The sequence below is a fragment of the Podarcis vaucheri genome (genome assembly GCF_965113315.1).
Source record: "Podarcis vaucheri genome assembly, chromosome: 1".
Taxonomy (NCBI): Eukaryota; Metazoa; Chordata; class Lepidosauria; order Squamata; family Lacertidae; genus Podarcis; species Podarcis vaucheri.
In genome coordinates this window covers 103,555,377-103,581,024 of record NC_138759.1, presented here as the reverse complement: position 1 = coordinate 103,581,024, position 25,648 = coordinate 103,555,377, and the positions used below count along the sequence as shown (strand labels likewise).

The following is a 25,648-nucleotide window of genomic DNA, read 5'->3' as shown; positions in this document are numbered from 1 at the left end:
CTTGCACATTTGGAAATTCTTGTCAGCGGATCCCTGTCTTTGTTCAACATCCGCTTTCTTGTGAAGGTAGTTCGCCTGTGACAGGTGAGGCTCTTAACCTGCTTAGCTTCATCTCCGCTCCCCAGAGAACCTGTCCGTCTCTATCTTCCAGGTTCATGGTCTTGCCTCTCAGCCGCATCGACATGTTCCTGGGACATTAACCTGCAGGCCTAAAAAACTTCAAAAATCATTCCAACCGGAGAAGCACTTATACAAAATGTGTTTGATAGCTGTGCTTACCTTTCCTGCAGGCTTGCTATATGACAGGCCTTCATAAGCTGCACTCTCCATTTCTGTCACTCATGTCATCTGCTCAGTGAAATCTAAAAGATCGTTGAACAATGTGTTGAACTATTTCCCTTTTTTATTTGTCTTTTCTTCCCCCCCCCACCACAACCAGCTCTTAAAAGAAGCACACGGCAAAGGGCTGCTATCAAGCAGGATGATACACTGGGAATGAAGAAAAGCATCTACGAAGAAAAACGCTGAAAACTTCCCAGTAAAAACTATGAAGATATCACAAAGTGACATGGCTTCTGTGCCTCTCAGTAAGAAAAGAGGCCCGCCTTTCTTTCCAGAGGGATGAAAAAAGGAAGTACATGGAATGTTCAGGAAGATAACTTTCAAATTCCACATCTCAGTAGTAGATTTTTCACTAGAATTTATTATAGAAGCTGGAAGGAAGGTGTGAAACAATGACCCTACAGCCCATAAACTTCTAGGTATATTTTGCTAGGGAAATAAATTATTCTTTGGTGATTTAACATATCTCTGGTTTGTAATTACTACTCAGTCCAATACCTTTCTGAACGTTTGACCTGACAGGCCCCATTTATTCATTTAAGAAGAGATTTACTTACTGAAGTTGCTGGAGGGAAGCTGTGCATAAGCCTGTATTGTGGGTGTCTCTAGATATATATGGTTGGGTTTTGTCTTCCTACCATAGCCAGATTAGACACAATGATATCAATGTGACTTCAAATAATCAGGACAAGTTCAAAAGATTTCAATCAGCCCACTTGGTAAGTATTACTAAGTTTGGATCCAACTGATAATTTATACTTGGGGTGAGGGAACAAATTTTGAAGGCCAGCTCCAGACTTTTGCCCACCATCCAAGTGAGAGGCAAAAGAGCTGTCCTCCTCTCTTTGACACTGAGAGAGCGGCAAAAAGGATGGAAGATCATGTTAGAATTACGCAGTGTATATTACCATCTCTGTCATCAATATGCTGTTCTTCACATCAATCAGGGTGGACCAAACTATCTCAGACTTGAGACACTCGCTGCCTCCTGGATACCACCATAGATGCTTCTACATATATGAGAACTGTAGGGGTTTAAGGCATCTTTGCCCTCTTCATATTTAGATCTCAAATCCTGATAGCAAACCATTTCAGGTAAATAAGGTCTTTCCCTTGGTTTGGCACACACTTCTACACCTTCACACTTAGCTGGGCCCAAGGTGCATTTGTGGAAAGCCAGATTGTTTTAGTTCCCATAATAAGCGAACTCACTGTTCTACCTGCGTGTCTGGGACAATTGCCAGGAGACTTCCGAACATTTCAATCGGAGGCATGGGTTATAAAGCTGTCAGTTTCCTTATAGGTTAATTTGCCTCTCTCTTGGTCCTATCATTCTGCTCATTTACAAAAAAACCAGACCAGTTCTTTTGGGGACATACTTATACTGATTTCAGTGTGAAGGCTTTCTTTCCCACTTTTCCTTGCCTTTCTTTTTGGGTGGGTGCAACAGAGGAATTAAACAGAGCTTTAAAACTGAGATTTGCAATTTCATCATCACCGCATTGCAATGCTAATAGCATTCTTGTGGGTAACCGTACTACATCCATTTAAGGTGACCTTCCCCAATCATTCACAATCTCAGTGTTACATGATCAACAGAAACTATGATGTCAGTTAAATGCCATCAAAAATATATCATGGGTGATACCCGGTGTTAACCATACTCAAAATAGACTCATTGAAATAAGCAGAGTTAAGTAAAGCTCACTCTACTGTAAAATGGTAATAGTAAAATGATCTGAAGGTACACAAGGCCACCATCTTGCTGATGGTCAGTGTCTGAATGGAGGGTTGACTGGAAACCATATGTGCATCATGATGCATGACCATGCAGTCATAGTACTTCTTAGGATTCCTTTGTATTCAGATGACATATTGCCTACTTTTATGCCCTTTATGAATAAATGTGTTGGGGGTGTATGTGTATGTACACAAACATGCATCTGGGGGGTGGGGTGTCAAGCTGGGTCTTTGCCCTCGGTGACAGAAAGCCTAGTTTTGGCCCCACCTTGTCCCTTCAATTGAGAAATAGCTGAAGGAAACAATCAAGCCTTCTTTGTGGTTGCACCAAAGCATTTTCATTGTTGTTGTTGAAAACATCGCAGTACTCACTTATTTCAGCAAGCACTTCCAGGGCTACAGCTCAGGCTGCTGGTGTTTGGTTTGCTGTGGTCTGTTTCTGGGTTTGTTGTCTTTGTCCATGGAATTTTCTTGGCAGGGATACTGGAGTGGCTTGCCGGTTCCTGCTCCAGGTTCTCTTTTGAGAAGAGAAGACGCCCTGGAAAAGACCCTGATGTTGGGAAAGATGGGGGGCACAAGGAGAAGGAGACAACAGAGGACAAGATGGTTGGATAGTGTTCTCGAAGCTACCAGCATGAGTTTGACCAAACTGCGGGAGGCAGTGGAAGACAGGAGTGCCTGGCGTGCTCTGGTCCATGGGTTCACGAAGAGCCGGACACGACTAAATGACTAAACAACAAAAAATTTCTGGGTTTTAGACCCGTTGCTTACTATGCTGCTTATTCCCCATCCTGGCCCCTGCCCACTTTATTTTGCATGTATGGCTTTATTGATATTTTACAGTGTTTTTTATATATTTTACATCACTGGTATTTCAGTGTGAGGATGGCATATATATAAATAAATAAAATAGATCCGGAATGCTCTGCTGCCTCTAAGCAAGTGCCTCTTTCCCTGTAAGAGAATGCTATACTGTAATCTGGCATGTGAGAGAATAGTCTATTTTAATTCTGTTCATCTGCTCTGCAGTCCTCATGTGATCAGCTGTGGGGGCGTACAGAGCTGTCAGAGGGATTGTAGCAGGTTGCAGGATTGTAGGGACCTGGACATACATTAATCAATAATCTCTAAGCCCACATGCAGGTTGAACTGTGTGAGTATAGTACCTTTTTTTAAAAAAGTCACAATGATTGCACAAACTACAGTCATAATTGATAGAAAGGCCAGCTCAAACAACTGGTGCTTCATATGCCTGGATAGCTCAGCTGGTTAGAGCGTGGTGCTGATGATGCCCAAGGTTGCAGGTTTGATCACCATGTGAGGCAGCTGCCTATTCCTGCATTGTAGGGGGCTAGACTAGATGATCCTCAGGGTCCATTCCAGTTCTACAGTTCTATTATTCATACTGAATTGCAGACCCACTGCATACTCCCACATTCCTGCTCCATTGTAGTCAGGGCAAAAAACAAATTTCGTCAGAGTGAAGACCTTCATAAAATCTGCAGAGCCCTTGAAATTAACTGAACTTTCCATCACTGAGACACACCTTTCGATATATTGTCCTGAGCAAACTCCACCTTCCAACCTGCCTGTGGAGGAAGCATTTCTTAAACTTGAGAACTGGGTTACCGTACTGTGTGCCTGCCCTAAGGCACATACCGGTAAGTTGAACAAAATCAGGAACGGCATCTTTGGGGCTATGGGCAAAATATCCCATGTTAATGAGTCTCCAGACCTTAGCATTAGCACTACTCCTGATTGTCATTGGCTTCTAATAAGATCTTGATCGTGAAAAAGGGACTCCTGGTGTTTGATGCTGCTTGCTTAAAACTTCTAGCTCTTGCAGCCATGTAATTATGGAGCAACCCAAAAGACAAACGGAGAAGGATCAGGATTTATTCAGTAGTGTGATCTTGCTCAAAATCAAGAGGCTTAAGAATCACAGGCATTCGTTACAAGTGAGTACCCCATATCAACTTCTGTGTGCGGCCCCCTAACCACAGAAAACATGGAAAGAGAAGTCATTGGGCTTCCTCTCCTGCCACCTCTCCTAGTTTGTTTTAAATGCCTGGAGGTGTTTTTAGAGGTTTCACGAGATGCAATGTGTGACCCAGAGACATACAAGTGAGTGAGAAGATTGCCATTGACTTCTAATAAGATCTTGACCATGAAAAAAGGACTCTGGCCAAAGCTAACAGAACCAAAATGTTCATGTAACATTCAAAATTAAATGAAGTATATGAAAAACAAACATTTTCCTAAGCCTAAACCATGATTACAATATATTCTAACTCTGTTCAGTGGCAGCCATTTTGCCTAAATCAAATGTTACACGTTATTTTAAGCAGCTCATAACCAAAGAAATTGTCATTAGTATTTCCCAGTGCTTACCTAAGAAACAATGCCTATGTTTCACATTTTCTTCTTGTATATTTTCCTTTCTAATATGTGTCTCTTAGAAAATAGCATTACGTTAGGTTATAAAATAGCTACAGCAAGTTAAAAATATGAAGTACCTTAAGTAATGCTCCTTCCCGTGAGACACCCTTTGCTAGTAGTCAGTAATGCAATCAGATATCTAGAGTTATTGCAATTGCCTGCCAAAACATCACTCATGTCTATTAAAGCATCCTGAAAAATGCCATTATATCAATTCCAGCTATGGCATAATTCCTTTTTCTTTCTGGAATGTTGTCTACTATAAGTCTGTCCACTGTAGTGACTGTCTTGTCACTGTGAATATTTTGTAAATCATAATTCAATGGCTGATTGGTGATAGTGGGCAGAAGCGAAGAGGGATTTGTACCTTTCATAGAAACAACTGTAGCACAGCTGAGTCTGCACCAGCCCAAATCTGTAGTCAGAAGCAGCTTCTTAAAAGGCTTCCAAGGGCAAAGGGTAGAGTAGCTGGAAACACCCATCCCATGATGTTGCTCTCCCATGTTGCTCTGCTGACTGAGAATTTATGCTGAATTCAAAATGTGAGTTCATAAATCATACGTAAAAGAAGCAAAGCTAGCCATATTTGCCCAGAAGAAAAATTCCAAAAACCAACATTCGGGCAATACTTTTCTTAAGCCAACCAAAATGTTACAAAATACTGAGTATACTCCAGAACTGTTCATCAGGCTTATTGGTAAATAGAAAATAATATTAAATAAATAATAATAATAATAATTAATTGTTGTTGTTGTTGTTATTGTTGTTGTTGTTGTTGTTGTTGTTATTCTGCCCTTCATTCAAAGATCTCAGCAAGCTAAATACAGATCCCTGAAGATACTCCAAATGACTGTGGGGTGTGTGGGTGGTATAGGCATGGATAGAGTGATTAGAGTCACAGGCTAAATACACACTATCCCATCAAAGCACCCTATTCCTTCAAAGCACATTTGAAGTCCATTCTTTCCCTCAAAGAATTCTGTAGTTTATCTCTCACAGAGGTATAATTCCCATCAACGCTTAACAAACTACAGTGCCCAGAATTCTCTGAGTGCAATGTATATGTTCCAGGCATGATAAGATCAGGCAAAGAGAGGGAAAAAGAAGAGCACAGTTCTGCTTGGCCCATTCCCAGCTGCTATGACAGGCAAGTCACAAATTAACCTTCTCTGTATATGTTTGTACCTTACTGCTTTTCACAAGGGATGGTTACTCTCCTTCCAAGCAGTGCATGGAGGATCCAGCAAAGTCTGCTTCCAGGGTACCACTTTTACTGACTCCCAGGTGTTTTCAGCATAGATGCTGCAGATCAGCTGATGCTCCAGTCAACTTCATCTGATTCAGCCTGTGGTCAGTTTGTACCGTAACTAAGTACAGAGGTGTTTTAACTTGCTGAAATACTACGTGAGTGTCACAGGATTCGTTCATGTAAACAGCTGCTTAACAAATCCAAATAAATGCCTGATGAACACTACATGGATGGAGCAATTGTGGCCTGTATGTTTTTTCAATGCATTTTAAGTTAAACAGCAGAAATTAGGGATTAGGGCTTCAGGTTCAGAAAAAGAGGAAAGAGAGAGATTGTGCTTTCTTATTAGATGCTGAGATTATCAACAAAGCCCAAAATATGCATCCACTTGGGAGATTTTGGTATTGCCATTCTATTGCTTTAGAAGTACAGTGGTACCTCAGGTTACATACGCTTCAGGTTACAAACTCCACTAACCCAGAAATAGTGCTTCAGGTTAAGAACTTTGCTTCAGGATAAGAACAGAAATCGGGCTCCGGTGGCGTGGCAGGAGCAGGAGGCCCCATTAGCTAAAGTGGTGCTTCAGGTTAAGAACAGTTTCAGGTTAAGAACGAACCTCCGGAATGAATTAAGTACTTAACCTGAGGTACCACTGTAAAGCAGAACTGCAAAAAAAAAAAAAAGCCTATCCAGGGGGATGTGGAGAGAGACACTACATACAGAATGGGTTTTGCACACATTCATCTGCATGGGCGTTGACACATTTGCCAACCATTCTTTGTCGAAAACTACATTTCTGTGCCTAGCCAGTCCTTCAAACCAAAAGGATTTCACATTAGCATGGAAGACCTTGTGAACTTTCCAGTGCCTCAATTCCATACTTCACAGCGGCATCAAAATGGCCACCCGTCTGTTGCATTGCACCCCACTGAATATTTCACCGTGCACGCAGCATAGATTCCTTTTTAGCCGAACACGTATTGAACTTATTAAAGTTAAAGTGAACAGGCAGTTCACTCATACTACCACCCTACACATGGGACAGCTTAATGGCACTGTGATTAATATATGCATAAGTACAACCTGCATTATCAAGAGTAAAAAGCAAGCTAACGACTCGATTGCATATAATTACACACTATCAAAAGGTCCTGTATCCAGCACTAAAGTCAGGGGAAAAGACTTCTACCTTAGCAGAACCTTGGTATAACTTCGCGGTCCTTCCTTCTGAATGTATCACTAATCAGCTTGATGCCCACTTGAAGATTTTTACATTAAAAGAATTTTGGCATGTTTTAAAGGAAATCTAACAGCCACTTTCTCAGTTCATAGCAACTTACAAAGTAACATTTTCTTGGGCTGTCCATGCTAAAACAACTTCACTGATTTCCTTGGAAATGAGTCCTGCCCGTCATGTCTCTCTACAAATGCAGGAAGTGTGTGTGTGATAGAGGGGGGAGTGCTATCTCATCTTTGCATATTATAGGAAATAGAAGCAGAGCCCCTAGAAAAGAGATTTTGAAGAACTAGTGTTGTATGCAAATATATGGTAATAGATGTCCTTACATTAAAAACAAACTGAGTTGAATAATTGTTGATTTTTCCAGACCCCATGAAAGCCTTTGTAAAATCTCAAGCTCAGCAATTTAATAGAAATATTTTAACATGGAAACTTGAAGAAATGCAACAAAACAAAAAACAAAGTATATGTAGCCAGCAGATATAGAGGTATTTTAAACTGTACAGGCACGCTATCATGGATTTACTAGTGACAATTATTTTTAAGTGGATTCAAATAACAAATACACATTTCATAGATTATGACGTTTCACACTGCATTTCCCCCCTCTTTTTTCTTTAAAAGAAAACAATGCTAATAGTTTCCTTTTCCCTACCCTCAGTGACTATTTACTTTCTTGATGTGGACTTTCAAAATACAAAGATGGTTTTGGCAAGTTTTCAAAGTCTTTCTTCAAAGTAAACTCTTAAAGACTTTTTTAAAAATGGAAACATGAAGAGTGTCCCACTAAGGAGGATTCAGAATGTACCATTTATGAAAGAAAGAAAAAACCCTGCCCAATAAATGGCCATATAGTCACTTGTCAGGGTCTTCTCTGTTGCCCTGTTTTATGAAATTGATTTTTGAAAATGAAACTGATCATAAGGGCAAGCCATAAAAAAAACCCTTTATAATGGAAACGTTTCCATTATAAACCCAAATTTCAAAAAATAAAGTTACTTCTTTTGCAAGTTTTGTCAAAGTTGTCCTGTTTACCAAAGCAGCTAGATACAGAAGTGCATGGATGGAAGGCTTTGATCAAGTGGGGAGAACCCAGTTGGGGACTTTTGCCAATTTCGCCTCCCCATGCAGCTCTCCACTCCCTGTTCTGGAAAGGTCCCCCAGAATTCCACTTCAGGGATGCTCCCGCTGGTGGGAGCAAATCTGATCATTGTTTAATAAGAATTAGTGCATATAATCTACTCAACTCCCTATGCAACCAGCCCTACTGAAAGATCCATATGCAGCAATCAGACCTAATGGCTAATGGAATATGCAGTAAGAAGCATTAGAATGCTGTGGTAACCCTGCTTTCTTAAAATAAAAGCTAGTATGACTCAAGTTACCTTCTGACCTGCTCTAGCATGTAAACTATATGCAGCAGTAAAGTCCTTCCTTCTGCGATTAGGACTTTCATTGTACATGCAGAAGAGCAGCATGTAAACTCATACGAGATCCCACAGCACACTTGAATACAGGTCAGAGGCATTAATAACAGAGCATCCCACGTGGACTGGCAGATTGGAATCCACCTGCTTGGCTTCTGAATGTGCAAGACTGTGCATATGTGGAAACAGTCACACTCAAGGCCGGCACACAGCATTCTTGGGCAAATGCCAGGATCCAAGCAACACCCACTGCTGTAGATGCCAGGCCCTGTCTGCCCCCTCTCTTTTTTGCCAGATGGTGACAGAAGCCATTGGGTTCTGACGACACTCCTGAACTAATGCTCCATTTCATGGCTTAGTTAGCCATGGCATGAGGGACTGCACAGTTACTAGGGGAGAAGCAAAACGTGCTGAGGAAGCAAGGTGGAAATCTAGAGTGGAAGAAGCTGGACTGAGGACTGTTTCACCCAGTTCATGGGAAAGCACCTTAATTTTGCAGGAAAGGCACATCCTTATTCCACAGACGTTCTGCTTCTGAGAAAATGCTATGAGCTCAGCTGTTGCCACTCCCCTGCCTGCAAACCATGTGGAAGGAGCTTCTCGATGTTCTTATAATTCCAGCCTAACACATCCAATCCAGGTGCAGCTTCTGCTAGCAGTGTAACTCCTGTTGGTCCGGGTGGCAAGAGCAAATATGCACACCCCATTCCTGCCTCTTGCAGGACATCTTTGGGAGAAGAAAAGGCCAAGGAGTAACCCCTACACAAATCTGGAGTGGAGTCCCTAAGACAGTTGGATTGCATCTTCTTCCAGCAACTCCTGCAGCCAAGCTGGTGTCAAATGTATTGCTCTGCTTTCCTGTGAACCACACCAGCAAGTCCAAGAGGAGAAGGGGTCTTGTCGTCTGAGCAGCCCAGGACCTCCATACACACTGCCTAGGCTTGGACCCCAGAGAGATCACTTCAGTGCTGCAAGCACTCAAAGTCTCGCACAACACAGGATCAAATCTTGAGCCCCATGAAATGCCAAGTGATATTGTCCCACAGTATCATTCCATGAATCCCAAAGTTTTTTTCCTTCACCCCAGCAGAGAATTGGGGACATGGGCAGTTTCTGACCATTTAGTCCATTGTTGGTTTCCAGTTCTGCCAATGATGTCTTTGCAATATATGGTTTATTTACACATATATACAACCTTAGCCTACAAATAGAGGAGTTCACAACATTAAAACCCCAAGGGGCGCTTGTTTCCCCCATAGCCTTGGATTCAAACAGAAATCAAATATCGTTCTGGCTCTCTGGCTTCCCAGTCTGTTGCCTGCTTCCTGCTTCTAGCTCACATCACTCAACTCTCCTCTCTGGACTTTGTCTAACTATCAGCAAGTTGAGGATCCACTTCCACAGAACCACCACCTTTGTTCCCTTAATAGCCCATTGCCTGAGCCAGGGGTAGGCAACCTAAGGCCCAGGGGCTGAATGCAGCCCAATCGCCTTCTCAATCCGGCCCACGGATGGTCTGGGAATCAGCATGAGCAGAATGTGTCCTTTTATTTATAATGCATCTCTGGGTTATTTGTGGGGCCAGGCTGTTTTTACATGAGTAGAATATGTGCTTTTATTTAAGACGTATCTCTGGGTTATTTGTGTGGCATAGGAATCCATTCATATATTTTTTTTCAAAATATACTCTGGCCTACCACATGGTCTGTGGGACAGTACACCGGCCCACAGCTGAAAAAGATTGCTGACCCCTGGCCTGGGCTATCACCTCGCCTGGAAGCTAACCTGGCTATTCCAAGAATTAGAAAGGGGCTCTGGCATTCAGCCTAAGCCCCCCCCACACACACACACCTGCAAACTTAACAATACATATAGACCCCAACACTTGTCATCCAAAGTGGAGAGTTACCATCTCTAAAATTACCCAAGCTGGGGTATTCAAATGAGGCAAAACTATTTGTATGTGCCAACAGATAAGTTTTATGATATAAACAAATGTCTTGAAAATTAAAACCTTATGATGTTGGCAGCTGCATTCTCTTAAGTGAAAAAGTAGAGAGTTAACTTAAATAAACTTCCTAAGTATCCCATTTATCTTTTGAAAATATTTTTTGTGGAATATTTAGTAAAATATCATGAAGTTATGTATATTATCCATGGTGGAGTATTCACCTTAAGTGTATTACACTTATCCCAAATACTAAATCTAAGTAGTGCTCCTCTTTCCAAATCTCTGGAAATCTCTTTTATCAACCTATTCAAATTCATTATCATTTGCTTCCCTTTCATGATGCTCCAAATCATCTGCTGGAGGAGGCTGCCTTGCTGTACCTAATGATAGGGCTGGCCCTACTGTGGAGAAACATGGATCATGCATACATGGGAAGCAGAGGACAGTGGGGCCTTCACATCATGTCTGAACAACCCTCTTCCCCAAGATTTCTGATAGTCAGAAATAGTGCATAAAATATTTTCATCTATTGCGGGGGGTAGGTATTGCATAAGCTGAAGCAACTGTATTTCACTATGCACAGTGAAAGGAGATTGATGAACTGACATGGGAGGCTTTTCCTAATGTTCAACACCAAACTTCTCAGCTTCCATTCCAATACTCTCCTGCAATTTTTTTTCTGAATGTTTAAATCTGAAACTTGAGCAAAGAAAAAAAAAAGTATACCGACAGTAAAACTGGCCAGCACCCGGCAATTAACAATGTATTTAAATAAATGTTCTTTACCTCAAGACATTGCTCTGCTTCCACCAATTCTCCAAATTCGGAGGCACCAAGCCATTAAAAAAAGAGAAAAGAATGCCCCTTCCCTTTCATGTTCACAGGGAAACTTATTTTATCCGAGCTTGTTCCCTCAGGCAAGAGTCACAGCAATGCTGTGTAGCATAAAACATACACACAGCCTCCTGCCAACTTCTCTAGCAGCCAATTGTAATGTGCCAAACCAACTGATGCGGATCCCTGAATCTCATTCTGACAAAGCCAAACACCTGCCCTGGTTGTTCAGGTAGAGCTGTTGTAATGAAGATTCAGGATTGGAGGGGGAGGTGTTGAAAATGCATTTTATCCATACTTGTACTCTGTCTGCTTAGCAAACATGAAAGGCTATTCATTAGCAAAGGGTCAGCTGTAAAGCTACACAAGAGGGAAGCCATTGTGGTCTCAGCTACAACAGGCCCAAATAAAAATGTCCCATGTCTATCTAAATGTGTCAGAGGTCATTTGAAAGGTGCCCTTCCTTCGTCGTACGCCGCAGCTTCGAGGCAGTCAGAGTACTGTTGGCAGAAACCTGAGTACTAGTTTCCTGCCAGGATAAATGAATTAATTTGCTCTGCTTTCCTTTATTAATTTCCATGGTGCACACAGCAAACCATCATGGTCCTCGTTTGTCTCTCTTCATGTATATCTAGGGCTCCAATTGCTCAGGTTCAAACATGACGTCACAAGGGGGATGCAAGTCTACTGCTCTCTTGCATCTCCTCTGCAACATGGGACATCATCATGATTTGACATCATTTTGTTTAGAGTTTACCCTACCCTCCCCAAAGCCAGGCTGGGGAAAGCCCCACACATTATGATGTCATGACACTTGTTGCCTTTTAATGGGCATTCCCAAACAGACCTGGCCCAGAGAAGCAGGTTGACACCAACCTTGCTTCCCTCATATCATCTTCCTTGGACCTTTTTCTGCTACACGGCATAGAATAGAATTGCTAGCTGAAACCAACGGCAGGGCTCATTATGTCCAGGCCCCAAATCGATTTTGCAAGCTAGGCTGCAAAATGAAATATGTAAAATAATCCTAAAGGAGAGTACCTCTGAACGTGAGCAGGGATATTTTCAGAGTGCAAAAGTAGTGGTCAAAATCAGCTGTCTAGAAAAGCTCCTCCTTTGAAGGCAGACGTCTGCCAATGGAAACCCACAGAGAACAGGGAGAAACACAGATAAAGAAAGGTCAAGGACTGTCCTTAACAAAACAAACCTGAGATTTAGGGATTATACACACTTCTGTTTGTCCCATGATTTCTAGGGTCCAATGGGTTTTTCTTTCGTCCCACCGTTTTCCTTGGGGAAACCTGCCGTTTACTGCTGAATCAGAACAAACATCAATCGGGTTTTCTACGGATTGACATTTCTTCTGATTCATCAGTAAGCAGCAGGTTTTTCTGAGGAAAGCAGCACAAAATAAAAACCTCTCAGGTCAATGACTAAGAATCCCAAGACAAACAGAAGAAAAACATGAGGCAAACAAAAGTGCGGAAGAGCCCAGAGTTTTCTTAACCATCCCCATTTCACTCCAGAGGGCAAAAATGCAGAATGCCCCTTGTTTATGGCAGAGTTACATTTCTTCCAATGTTGAATAAAAGGGGATATTCCATTGGCTCTGGATGAGGTCACAGGAGCGCTGCAGTGAGGGGAGAAGTTACACCTGGTGAAATTTTCCTTGCTAGTACACTCCTAGAAGTGCAGGACCCCTTCCAGAATCTGGCAGCCCCCTGTGCAAGCTTGCTGCTTTTTATTGAATCTCCCTGCAGTTGCTTGCTTGGTTCTTTAGAGCATGTTTGATTAGCAAGATTTAGCTGCCTCTTCCTCTTTTTTTACTGTGGGATATATTTGTCTAATGGGAAATATATATTTTCTCTCTCTCTCTCAAAAGCTACCAAATTGTAATGCTAATCTATAAAAATAGCTAGCAGGAAGGGGGGGAGCCAGTCGTTATGTTCTGTAATCCCTCTTTGAGAAAATGTTCAAATAGTCATTTTGAAAAGTTGTTCTCACTCGTACCAGAGACAGCTGTTCTTCACACATACTGCAAATGTTTCTTTTGAATTCCTGAGGACACACAAGTTTTGATTTGAAGCCAGGATCTCTCGAACTGGCAAAAACTAAACACACCCAAGGCTGCTGTTTTTACTGTCGCAACAAACTTTCTTCCACATCTTACAAGGGTAAACCTTTTACCCCCATATCCCACATTGCATGAGTAGTCAAATAGCTAATGTCTTGTCCAAGCAAAACACATTTTGTCATTTCTTGAAAATGTTACCTTTCACAGAAGTATAGTATTTCTGACCAGCAGGGAACATATGTCAACATTATCTATTATTACACAATGTCAGAACCAGAAAGAGAAGGTGGGTGGTGGCGTGAAGAACAACTTGAGCAATTTTCTAAAACAGGAATTTGAGAAGTACAAAGCCAGAATGTTTTGTCTGATTTTAGCTGTGTCAGCAACCTGGTCCTCCCTCTCCCGCCGACCACCAGAGCAAGACTAACACAGCGACGAGTGACCCACTGCCTAGTTTGTTTGTTAGTTAGAGCCAAACGTTTGCTACATTAGAATGTTTGAAAAGAACAGCGCATACAAGCACACACACACATACACCCCTTTCAACAGAAGAAAAGAAAAAGAGAACCTAAAATGTGTGACTAACTGGGAAAAGTCAAACCCACTAACTAAGGGAAGCACTGAGATTTTAGAGAATTCACATTCTGACCCTACTTGTAGATTTCTAATCCCCATTCTGTGCGACCTATAGGGTACTTCACTCTGTGCAGAATTTCCATTTATCTCTCTGCTTGACAGAGACGTACATGGGCAAGTGGTATCAGTACAACTGGATTCACGCAGTAAGGCAGAGGTATGAGGGGCCCCACCTTTCTCCATCATAGCTGCTGTATTTGTGGCTGTGCACTAGAAAACCCAGGGAAGAGACACCTTTCTTGAATGTCCCCAAATTCCATAGACTTAAGCAAAACATATCTCAAGATAAATGCACTGAGGAACACAAAAGGCAGGCCAACTTCAGACAATGAAAGCAAATCAAATAAGAGTTTGAAAATCACTGTTCTTAGGATCAAGATAATAATCTTAGGCCATCCATTTCTGATTCAGGCTTACAGCACATTCATAGAGAACAGGCGGCCCAGTCCCATGACCACTGAATCTTTGGCACCCATCGGGATAAGTACTGTACTTGAAAATCCTGCGCATGCTGCTATTCAGTTAGGTATTCCGTTTATGTTATATCTTTCTTCTGCCATAGGAGCCTAGATGGTGTGCATGTGGTTCTCATGTGGTTTTCTGACCCACTGTCATAGTCTCGTTGCTGAGCAACAACAATGTACAGCTCAGTGGAGTGGGAGGCCAGTCAACCAGAAGAGTCTCTGAGGTGTGCTTGCCTGGAGGCAGAGTCAGTATCTGAAGTCAGGTCCAGTCCTAGGGTTGGGAGAACAGCAATTCACACGGTCAGATGGTCCAGGGGTTAGGGAATCCAATGGTCAAGGGTCAAGACCAGCAGGAAGCAGCAAGATAGGACCAGGAACTACAAGTATTGTCAACATCTGACTGCTACTGGAAGCTCTGCTTCAGAAGGCTGAAGCCAGCTGGTTCTCATCAGCGCCTTCCTCTCTGAGTCCTTGAAGGCTGATCAGCTGCAGGTGGAGCCACTCTGCCTTCTCCACCTTCAGGCACAGCTGACTGCTGGTCCACGATACCCATGCACACTGCCCCAACCCAGATTTGCTTAGCTTAAAGAAGCTAGCATCACCAAATGCCTTCAGGCCATGTCCTGCTTCCACAGCCTATGACCATGGTTGTGGGAATAGGCCCTCTGACCCACCCCTAATTGTGTTGTATACACCAGTAAGAGTAATCTGAAGCAGCCCTGCAGGAACTTGCAGTTTTTTCAGAAAACATTTTTGCTCCCCCAAAACACTGCTTTTGCCTTGGAAAATGAAACAGACAAACATTTGTCCACCTCTATATAATTCTTTATAGGTGGTTTTTGTCTTCCAAAACCACATCCCTTGCATTACTGCCACCACTACCCAATATACAGATTATTAACTCAGTTTCCCAGCAATTATATGCTTTGCCTATAGCAACATGTCTGAATTGGAAATGGCATTAGATGAATATGAATATGATAGATATAGATATATATACACACACACATAATTGAGGTGAAGTTTCTTGGGTTCACACAGTGGAATATACTTTATAGCTGCCCAGTAAATGCTATAAATTGATGTTTTCAACAGCTGTGAGTCAGAATTAACTTTTCACATAGACAGCTAAACTATCTCACACATATATACTACATCCCTTGACATACAGATTATTCCCTCAGTTTCCCAGCAATTATTTGCTTTGCATATAGCTACATGCCTAAATCAGAAACAGCATGATAGGAAGATGTATACATAAATTCATACTGAAGTGAAGTTCATTGTGTTTATACTTAACACAGGCAAATACAGTGGTACCTCGGGTTACATACGCTTCAGGTTAAAGACGCTTCAGGTAACAGACTCCACTAACCCAGAAATAGTACCTCAGGTTAAGAACTTTGCTTCAGAATGAGAACAGAAACCGCACGGTGGCAGCGGGAGGCCCCATTAGCTAAAGTGATGCCCTCAGGTTAAGAACAGTTTCAGGTTAAGAACGGACCTCCAGAACTAAATAAGTTCTTAACTCGAGGTACCCCTGTACACCTCGAGCAGCTGCCCAGTAAAAGTTATCATGTATTGAACAAGGTAAAGCACTCTAAGGTGGAGTAGAGGATGAACTGCAGGTAAGGTAATAGCCAATACATACATTGTCGCTGTTACAGAGGACATAGTCCCACAATCTGAGGAGACCCCTAACTTGGAAAGCTTACGAATGCATGACTGGGAACCTTAAACATCCACCTCAATATGCGAGCAGGTGCTCTGCTCTCCATCTCCCATCCATACTTTCCAAAACAACTATTCATACAGTGTTAATGCACAACTAGAGCATGATGCTGATAACACCGAAGTTGCAAGTTCAATCCCTGTATGGGACAACTGCATATTCCTGCATTGCAGCGATTTGGACTAGATGATCCTCAGGATCCCTTTCAACTCTTCAGTTCTATGATTCTATCCAAGGGTAGGCTGGGTAGAGCGTCTCCGATCGAGGCCAGGTTCCAATTCCATTTTATTGTATAGATTTAAGTTATCGTATTTGGTGTAATGTTTCATGGTGTCTAAGCCATCCTGGTAGTTTTGAGAAACTGCATGGCGGTAAATATGATTTGGACATGCAATACTAGCTATGACTGCAATCCTGTTTATAATTGCCCATTGAACTCAATTTGGCATACTTCTGAGTAGGCAGCCTAGGATTGCACCAAAGATGATTAGTTGTATATGTTTTGGTAGACTTTTCAAGCACAAGGAAAGAGTTGAGGGGTTTGCATTGCAAAGGCATGCAGGAGGTCTAATCCTGCCTGCATTCAACTCATCACTAGCACTAGACCCACATTACTTCTGGGACGCGGGTGGCGCTGTGAGTAAAACCTCAGTGCCTCGGACTTGCCGATCGTACGGTCGGCAGTTCGAATCCCCGCGGCGGGGTGAGCTCCCGTCATTCGGTCCCAGCTCCTGCCCACCTAGCAGTTCGAAAGCACTCTTAAGTGCAAGTAGATAAATAGGTATCGCTTTATAGCGGGAAGGTAAACGGCGTTTCTGTGTGCTGCGCTGGTGCAGGCTCGCTAAAGCAGCTTCGTCATGCTGGCCACGTGACCTGGAAGTGTCTCCGGACAGCGCTGGCCCCCGGCCTCTTAAGCAAGATGGGCGCCCCACCCCAGAGTCGGTCACGACTGGCCCGTACGGGCAGGGGTACCTTTACCTTTACCTTACTTCTTTATATATAATCAGTTATTAAAATACTTGTACGCTGGTTGTGATTTCAAGTAGGATTCTTTTGGACACCACATGTCTAATTGCCATGTGAATCAATCAGCCATTGGTGTTTAAGAACACATAAATTTGATACCCGAGTTTCAAAATAATTGCTCCCTTTTTTAGCTGAAACTTTTCTCACCAGAATTGACATGTACAAGCAAACAAGCCTAAAATCTGCTATGGATTTATGTTGAATTTCCACATCCAAATGTCTATACTAGGGCTGTCGCTCATCTGAAGAAATTATAGTTGATTGATTGTTTGGGCTTTAATCAATCAAATAATTAAATCTGCATAAATTTGCATATTGATAAAAATGAATTAAATAGTAATTCTAAAGGGCAAAAAAGCATTATTTCTTCATATTTAGATTCAGCATTAATGCCACAGCAGGCACCATTTCAGAAAAGATATTCCATCTGTGTGTGAGAGAAAGAAGGATCCTTCTCTCACACATAGAAGGAAGGCAGGAACTTTCAAAAGAACAACAGCCTCCTGTCTGATTAGTCAGAGCCACCTTTTAAACTGATATATCTAAATGGTTAATCTACTAAATGTCACAGCACTGGTCCACCTACAAATGTAAAATTAAGAATTCAAGTGCTGCTTCAACTTCAGAGACTGACAGTGCCATCCTATCCATGTTTCTCAGAAGTAAATCCAAGCATATTCAGTGCAGCTTACTCCAAGGTAATTATGCATGGGATTGCAGGCTGAATTATATAGCCCACCGGCAGTGCTGTATGTCTCTGGTGCTGTGTGTCTTACACGTTATCCAGGGGATTCACAATAAACTTGACACATGAACCAATCTCTCATGTCTGCTGTTCATGCTGTGCTCTAAAAGATCCCAGAGGTTTGCTACAAACTAGAAGGCAGAAAACCGATGGCCATTAGGATGGAGCAGAATGTGTTCCTAGAGAAAATTGTGAGGATTCCCTCCATTTCCTAAGAAGGGAGTGCATATGGGTGATTTGGTGTATTCTTAAAACAGTTCTGGAATTCCACACTGCATTGTTAAGAACTGGAAACTTGCATCCGACCCTTGCTCTCGGGATTGGGTGTAAGGGCTGTGCTTCGAGCTCTGTCTCCAGGAAAAGAGATGATAAAAGAGATGAAAAGATAGTAGCAAAAACATAAAAGACACAGCTGCATTCTTTCAAAATGACAAAGCGAGCTATGAGCATTGACAAAATAAAACACCAATCTTTTTATTAAAATTATCTAATATTCTAATCTCTTTCTGGGGGTTTATCCTATCTCTCGGAAATAGAAATTACGCACAGAAGTGACCCAGCACCACACTGGATGCTGCTGACAACATAAACATAAGTTTATCCAGAAGCATTAGAGGTTCATGCAAAACCAAATAAAACCCAACTGGATTTAAAGCTTGTGGTCAGTTCAAGAAACCACAACTAAAACAGTTTGTTTATCCAGCGGAGTATTACAGCGTAGCGTGAGTGTGTAGACTTTTTGCCAACTGTATTTATTTATCTCAGAGTTATTTAAAATTACAGCCATAGGATTAAAGGCAAAGAAAACGAGGTCTGTGCACGTCCAGGGATGTTTCGATATACAAATGGTTCCCTTTGTCACAATTGTTTTTATTGGTTTTGGTTTTTTTAAAGGCTTCCATAGAGGCTTCATGATAAGAGGGTTATTTGGTGGAATTTCTACATATTTTGTCTCTAGTTCAGGGCAGCTGGTTTCTTTCCTCTCAGAGGAGAAAGTATATTTATCACTCCAACAGTGACTCAAAACAAACAGGAAGTCTTCATCAGCAGACTCCAGGGCAAAGCAGATACTAAGGTACTGGCAGAAAGGAAACAGGTCTCAGGCTGTGGAAGACAGGCTTGCAGTGTGCATATTGCAGAAAGCCAGATTAGAGAGAGCCGCAAAATTATTTCAAACCATTCCCCCCACCCCAGGACGGGACATTTCCCACAAGAACTGTAGGGGGCCATTCTTTTTGACACAGTGTCCTTTTACTTCATTTCTCTTCTGCATCTGAACTGGGGAATGTGACCTGGCTACCTAGGGGCCAATACTTTTCTGTGAATCTATGTGCCAAAGAGGAAACGTGAGGCAAAGTGTTCTAATAGTTTCTCTCTCTCTCTATCTCTCTCCCACACACACACAGCTCCCTTTTGATGCAGCTGCTCCGAGGAAAACCACTTTTTCCGCCCACGAGAGTTCTCTGACCGATTACTTCATGTAAATGCAAAATTAGCCAATAAAGTAAATCGTCTTGGTAAGTTTAAGGCGGGGGGGGGGGGGGAATGGCAGTTATTAAAATAAATATGGCTCCTAGACGATTGTTTTTAAAATATCGTGTTGGAGGGCAGCGGTCATTATTGTTCACTGAAACATAATCTCCAAGGGTGACTGGAATGCGTCTGAAGAATGGAAATACATCGGCTGCTAAAACACACATAAATAAATGTTAACAACCCAGGGGCCAACACTGACTTTATAGATCCTTATCTTAGGCTGAGCACAGTGCCTCGGCCTAGATACCTCTGTTAATGCTGCTTTCTTATTTGAATTTTTCTGTGTCTGAATAATACTTTGGGACACTGTGAACAATAAGGAAAGACTTTTTCCATGTAATCTTGCCTGGATTAAATTTTGCCTCATGATGGTAGGCGCATTTCTTTGGTACAGTATGTCCGTTTGCCCACAATGCACACACCAAACAACAGATTCATCCTCAAAGATTCCAAACTTGCACAGTTTCTGAATGGAACTGGCGTGTGGACTTAAAAGTTTTTCCTTTCCTCTGAGGTGGATGTAGCTTCAGCAAACTGTAAGCAGGTTGCTTTTCCTCACCGAAACAAGTCCTTGGTGACATAATTATGTTTCTAAGTGCAGTATTTAACGGGAGTTTAAATGAAGTACAAAATTTGGGGCACATGGAGGTGGGGGCTGGATCATAGTATAACCCCTCCTTCAATCTTCTCCCCATCTTTATCTGGGACTGCGCACACACTGTACTATTTGCAGATCCGATGCACAGGCAGCCTGCAGAGGAAGAAATGGTTTAGAGCAGTAGTTCTCAATGAGGGGTCCAGGGACCCCTTTGGGTCAGCAGAATGCACCCAGGGCGTCCGCAGCCCCATCCCTTGCCTCCCCCACATTTTATTCAAAAAAATGCTTTGCAGAGGTAACTACAATAGAGCTATCAGAATTTTCAAAAGTAGGGGGTCCACAGCTTGGCTTTTGGAAAACAGGAGTTCCTCAGTACAGTGGTACCTTGGGTTACAGACGCTTCAGGTTACATACGCTTCAGGTTACAGACTCCGCTAACCCAGAAATAGTACCTCGGGTTAAGAACTTTGCTTCAGGATGAGAACAGAAATTGCACGGCGGCAACGGGAGGCCCCATTATCTAAAGTGGTATCTCACATTAAGAACAGTTTCAGGTTAAGAACGGACCTCCAGAATGAATTACTTAACCCGAGATACCACTGTAATTAGCTAATTGAGAACCACTGGTTTAGAGGAAGTCTTCAGGCCGACAGACAGTAGCAGGCAGCTGTCAGGGAGGGGCTGCAGTGCATACCAGGCCTTTCTGCACTGGTATAGATAGCCACAGCTTACTGAGAGGCTGTCAGGGACTGGGCAGAGGAGGAATGATGGAGACCGCCTCCCCATCCTGACCCTTCCAGGGAGGAGGAAGAGGACGATACTATAGATTAACAACAGGGTTTGAGGGAGGTCACAGCTCAGAAGCAGATGAGGAGAAAAGTTGGGAAATCATGGGAGAGCCAGAGCAGCACCTGGCTGACACGTTGTCATTAGAAAGTGTTCCAGAGCAACCATCTCCCAGAACCCGGCAAGCCTTAAAAGTAGGAGAGCAAAGAGCTTGAAGACAGAGGGCACTTAGCAGCACCCGTAGAGGAGGTGATGATTATGACAAATGAGGAAGTGGGAGAGACAGAGGGTGGAGATTCACTCTGGACAATGCTGGGTTCTTTAGCCTCTCTCTGTAAAGACTGAAATAAAAAAGAAGAATTTTTCCTTGCCTTTATACTTTCCTGGGCAACCTTTGACAGCATCCTGACAGAGAAGCAAGGTGGCAAGGAGTGATGCTAATTGTGATGAGCCAACTAATTATTGTGACTCAGTTACACAAGAGCATGTGAACAATACTAACTATGAGTGTATTGCTAGTACAACAGGTAGGGTTGCCATATTTCAAAAAGTAAAAAGCATGACGCCCCCAAAGTTGTCAAGTGCTAGGACAAAGTGCCGCCTTTTGGAAATTGGCTCAGGACATAAATGCAGTGGTACCTCGGGTTAAGTACTTAATTTGTTCTGGAGGTCTGTTCTTAACCTGAAACTGTTCTTAAGCTGAAGCACCACTTTAGCTAATGGGGCCTCCCGCTGCTGCTGCGCCGCCGGAGCACGATTTCTCTTCTCATCCTGAAGCAAAGTTCTTAACCTGAAGCACTATTTCTGGGTTAGCAGAGTCTGTAACCTGAAGTGTATGTAACCTGAGGTACCACTGCGTGGCAGTCCTAAGTACAGGCGACTCTCAATTTACATTACAGGAATTGTGTGTAAACCCAAAATGGTATATGATCAAAACACATTGGGTTCAATGGCAGGGGAAATTGCCAAAGTCTTTTTTGCCCCGTTTCCACCCCCTTTTTATTTAAAAAAAATATTTTTTCCAAGCACGTAAAGTTGAATGCTCACAAGTTAAATGTGCGCAAATTGCGAGTTACCTGTATATATTAAAATGAATTGTGAATATCCATAACCCCGTAAGGTAGCACATTCTAGTTCCCATTTTTTCCCCTAAATGGACCAGAACTAGAGTTGTAGTGACTTGCTGATTATCTAAATAAAAACCTATTTTCCAAATAAATTTTAAAAATAAAAAAATTGTCCAGTAGCACCTCAATGGGTTTGACTCAATGGGTATGGTAAGCAATCGCCCATCTCCTACTACCCTTCTGAGAAAAACCCCACCCCACCCTCCCACTATATATAAGTGTCTGGTGACTTCTGTTTCATTGTATCTGAAGAAGTGTGCATGCACACGAAAGCTTGTACCCAGAACTAACTTAGTTGTTCTCTAAGGTGCTACTGGACAATTTTTTTTAAAAAAAAAATTATTTTGTCTGCGTCAGACCAACACGGCTACCTACCTGAATCTATTTTCCAAAGATTTCCAGGGAAGGAGAATCTCGACTTAAAGTTAAGACAGAGTATTTTAAAGGGTGAAATATTAAAAACTAATACTAACTATTGCTGCCCCATAATGTGGCCCCTTCACACATTACACTTTTGCATGTAGGGAAAAGGATGAAACCTGCATATAGATGGTGATGAGTGATAGGCATGTGTCCATGTGTTTCGCTTCATCTACACACATTAGGAAGCTGCAATTAGCCATAGTTTCTCATCTGCACTTGTGATTAAACAGAGATAAAAAGATAGTCATACAGCTGCTTACCTTGCAAAATTTATGTATTTTTTAAAAAGAAACAACCTATGTGCAGGTTACACATCACACCTAAAGGCAGTGCTTTCCGTGTACGAAAACTGCAGTGTTTGAAATGGCCCATAGCGAAGCCACCGGCATAACAAACACTGTGGTTAAATGTCACATATTTAAAATCTAGTATCTAAGATGTTTACTTGATAGGCTAACAAGAAGGGTTATGCATGCAACTACTGCAGTCTTGTTCAACTCAGCAACAACAAGCAATCTAAAATAAAGGCCAGCTCTGTCTGTGTGCACGTCTATATTTTTTCCCCTCTCAGTTCAGTGATTACAGAAAACCCACAGTGCCAGCTTGAGACTGGCAAGGCGACTAGCACTGCACACAAAAGCAGCACAGAGACATCATTTTAAAATTCACATTGAAAAATGACCAATACTTCAAATGTGAGCAGTGTAGCTACTTACAAATCACCAAAAGGTGGGGGGGCGGTGCAATTCTTATTTTTAAAAAAGAGGATACATGTTTGCATCTTGCAAGTGCAAATTAATTTTCATAAGAGTGGATTTAGAAATCATTACTAACATTGAATTTAAATAGAAATACAATACCTCTTACCATAGTGGGGGAGACTTTGGCAGGTGGCCTGTGTGCCTGCCCAGTCTGTTGCCCAGGTGCTAAACGCTAATGGGAAACTTCAAAGCCCTGCTCACTGTCCTGCTGGTGGTTCATTTCATTTAAACCAGATTTGGACCAGACACACCTTCAAATAGAGGAATCTGTCAACTAGAGGACTGTCCTCTGACAGATCTTCAAATAGGACCCATACACCACCCTAAATGTAAAGGGAAGTTATTTCACACAGCCACACATTTATCATTCCTTCATTGATTGAGAGACTTTCCATTTGTTTTGTTTTTTACCTTCTGCTTTAGCTATCACTATTATAAATCAAATAACAATGATCATTGTGAGTTTTAGACACTACCTAAATACTGGAAGAGAAGGCAGAAGCTAGGAGAGCCTACTTATGCCCTTCCTTGCACAACTGGCTTACAAGGTATGTCAGTCGCATCCCCAAATGGAGGAAAAGAGATCAGGGCTTTTGTCCACAAACATCACTCCAGTATAACATAATGTAATGCCAGCAGTGTGCATTTCCCCACTTTACAGAGTAGAAGAGGGAAAGACTGAGTCCTGATTGTCTGCAATCTTCAACTCATCACAGAGAACAGACAGACAACAGAGTAAAAAGAAGGAAGTAGAGGCAGGGGTGATTGATGGATGTGGTGGCCTGGCCAGTCCTACCATTAGACAATGTGAGGGAATCAACATAGGCAGCAACTGCTGGCCAAGAGTGACACTGAATATTCACTTTTTTCTATCTGCTGCAGAAAAAATGCTATGTATGCTATCATGGTTGGCCTGATCTGCTTCGCCTGAACTAGCCTGCTGCCATCACAGCCATGCACCTATCAATTACCTGACATTGTGTGACATCATTCAAAGTTTGAGGTGGAAGCAAGCCTAGATTTATCTCCAATCTTAGAGCTGTATTCCCATAGCATAAATATCAAATATATGTGACCTTAGTACTTAGTGCTGAGATTTGAGCTATGACATCAGGTGACAGGTGAGTGTGCTTTGACTAAAATGGCTTTGCTGGCCCGATTCAGACGTGTGGGTGGCAGGCCTATTTAGGCCTCCAGACCAGACGTTCCCCACCACTCTCTATCTCTTCCTGCTTCTGACAGCTGCTAGTGATTATTCCTACCTCCTGTAGCAGCACATTCATGGCATAATATCCTCAAATATTCTGTGGTATCCCAGCCACACCCAGTCAGGTACAGATGGATTTTTATATATAGGTCATCTGTCACCCAGCTACCCCTCATAAACTATTTTTGATTACATGAACATTAACCAAAATTAACTACAACAGTGTCATTGTGGCTTATAAGTGATATGTCATCCAAGAAGGACCATAAGCATTGCCTTAGGCAAGATGTGCCTAATAACATACATGCTGTGTGCAAATGATGGATCTAGGGTTGATAGGTCGCAACTGGCAAGCCTGGACCTTTAAATGCCCAGCAATATGGCTGCAGAAGCATGAAGAGGAATGTCTATGTGGATGTGGACTTGGATGAAGCCAACCAGTCTTCTCAGTATCCATTTCTGATGTGCTCTAACCCTGGTCAACCTATTTTCTTGCTCCTGATCCTGGTAAATAATTGAGAAGCCTCCTTGGGGTAGCCTTTCTTCTCCCCCACACGCCACCACTGCTTACCCAGACAGCAAAATATCAGTGAATGTGTCTGAGTGCCGCAACTGCAAACAGATTCAAGTGTTTACACCAGTGTTTCCCAACCTTTTTTGGGCAAAGGCACACTTGTTTGATGAAAAAAATCTCGAGGCACACCACCATTACAGCCCCATGACGTCAGCGCACAGCGTCACGCCGGGAGGGACGCACGAAAGTGCAAGTTTCAATTTTTTCCCCTCCCCCTTGCCGGGGAACCTCCAAGCTTTGGGGTGGGGGGGGGAGGAGGCAGCAAAGCGAGGGACTGAGGGACTCCTCCAACGACAAGGGTTGGGGAAGAAGAGAAAGGGCTATTTCGCTCCAGTCACGGGAGGGGAATATGTACTGGCCCAACTGGTGTGCGGTCTTCGGAAAGCGGGGTGCGGGAAGGAAGCCTAGGCTCGGGGTCCACCGACCTCGGCGGAGAAAGGCAACAACCGGAGCCGATGATGAGCCGGCGCGTGCGTGCAGCGGCTGGCCTCGAGCTCGGGAAGCTGCACGCGGCGATGTTGACGCGGGGCGCGCGAGAGCTTGGGGGCGGGGGGGCGGGAGAGAGAGAGAAAGAGTTGGCAGCACCAGGTGCTGTTACTTATTGCGCTGCGGACGCTGCCAGCAACTGCGGTGGTTGTGCGGCCGCCGCCGCCGCAGAACGTCCTCGTCAGTCAGCTGAGCTGCCTGGCGGCGTAGGGAGCCGAGGGGCGGGGCTTCCTTTCTGAAGGAGCTGAGGG

At 42.9% G+C, this 25,648-nt stretch overlaps 1 protein-coding gene across 2 annotated transcripts in view; it reads right to left on the bottom strand.

Annotated features, from left to right (window-relative positions):
* The window catches only part of LOC309519074 (uncharacterized protein), a 125,868-nt gene that overhangs the window by 51,797 nt on the left and 48,423 nt on the right, over positions 1–25,648 (bottom strand). The window contains exons 2-4 of one of the 2 annotated variants that reach the window (XM_082199874.1): positions 2,455–2,632; positions 280–362; positions 1–209 (exon numbers count right to left, since the gene is read on the bottom strand). In XM_082199874.1, the coding sequence (XP_082056000.1) occupies positions 1–9 (9 nt within the window). In that variant the 5' untranslated portion in view covers positions 10–209; positions 280–362; positions 2,455–2,632. Of the gene's footprint in view, positions 363–2,454; positions 2,633–25,648 lie in introns of both variants that reach the window. The other variant, XR_014213669.1, reaches the window with a different exon arrangement.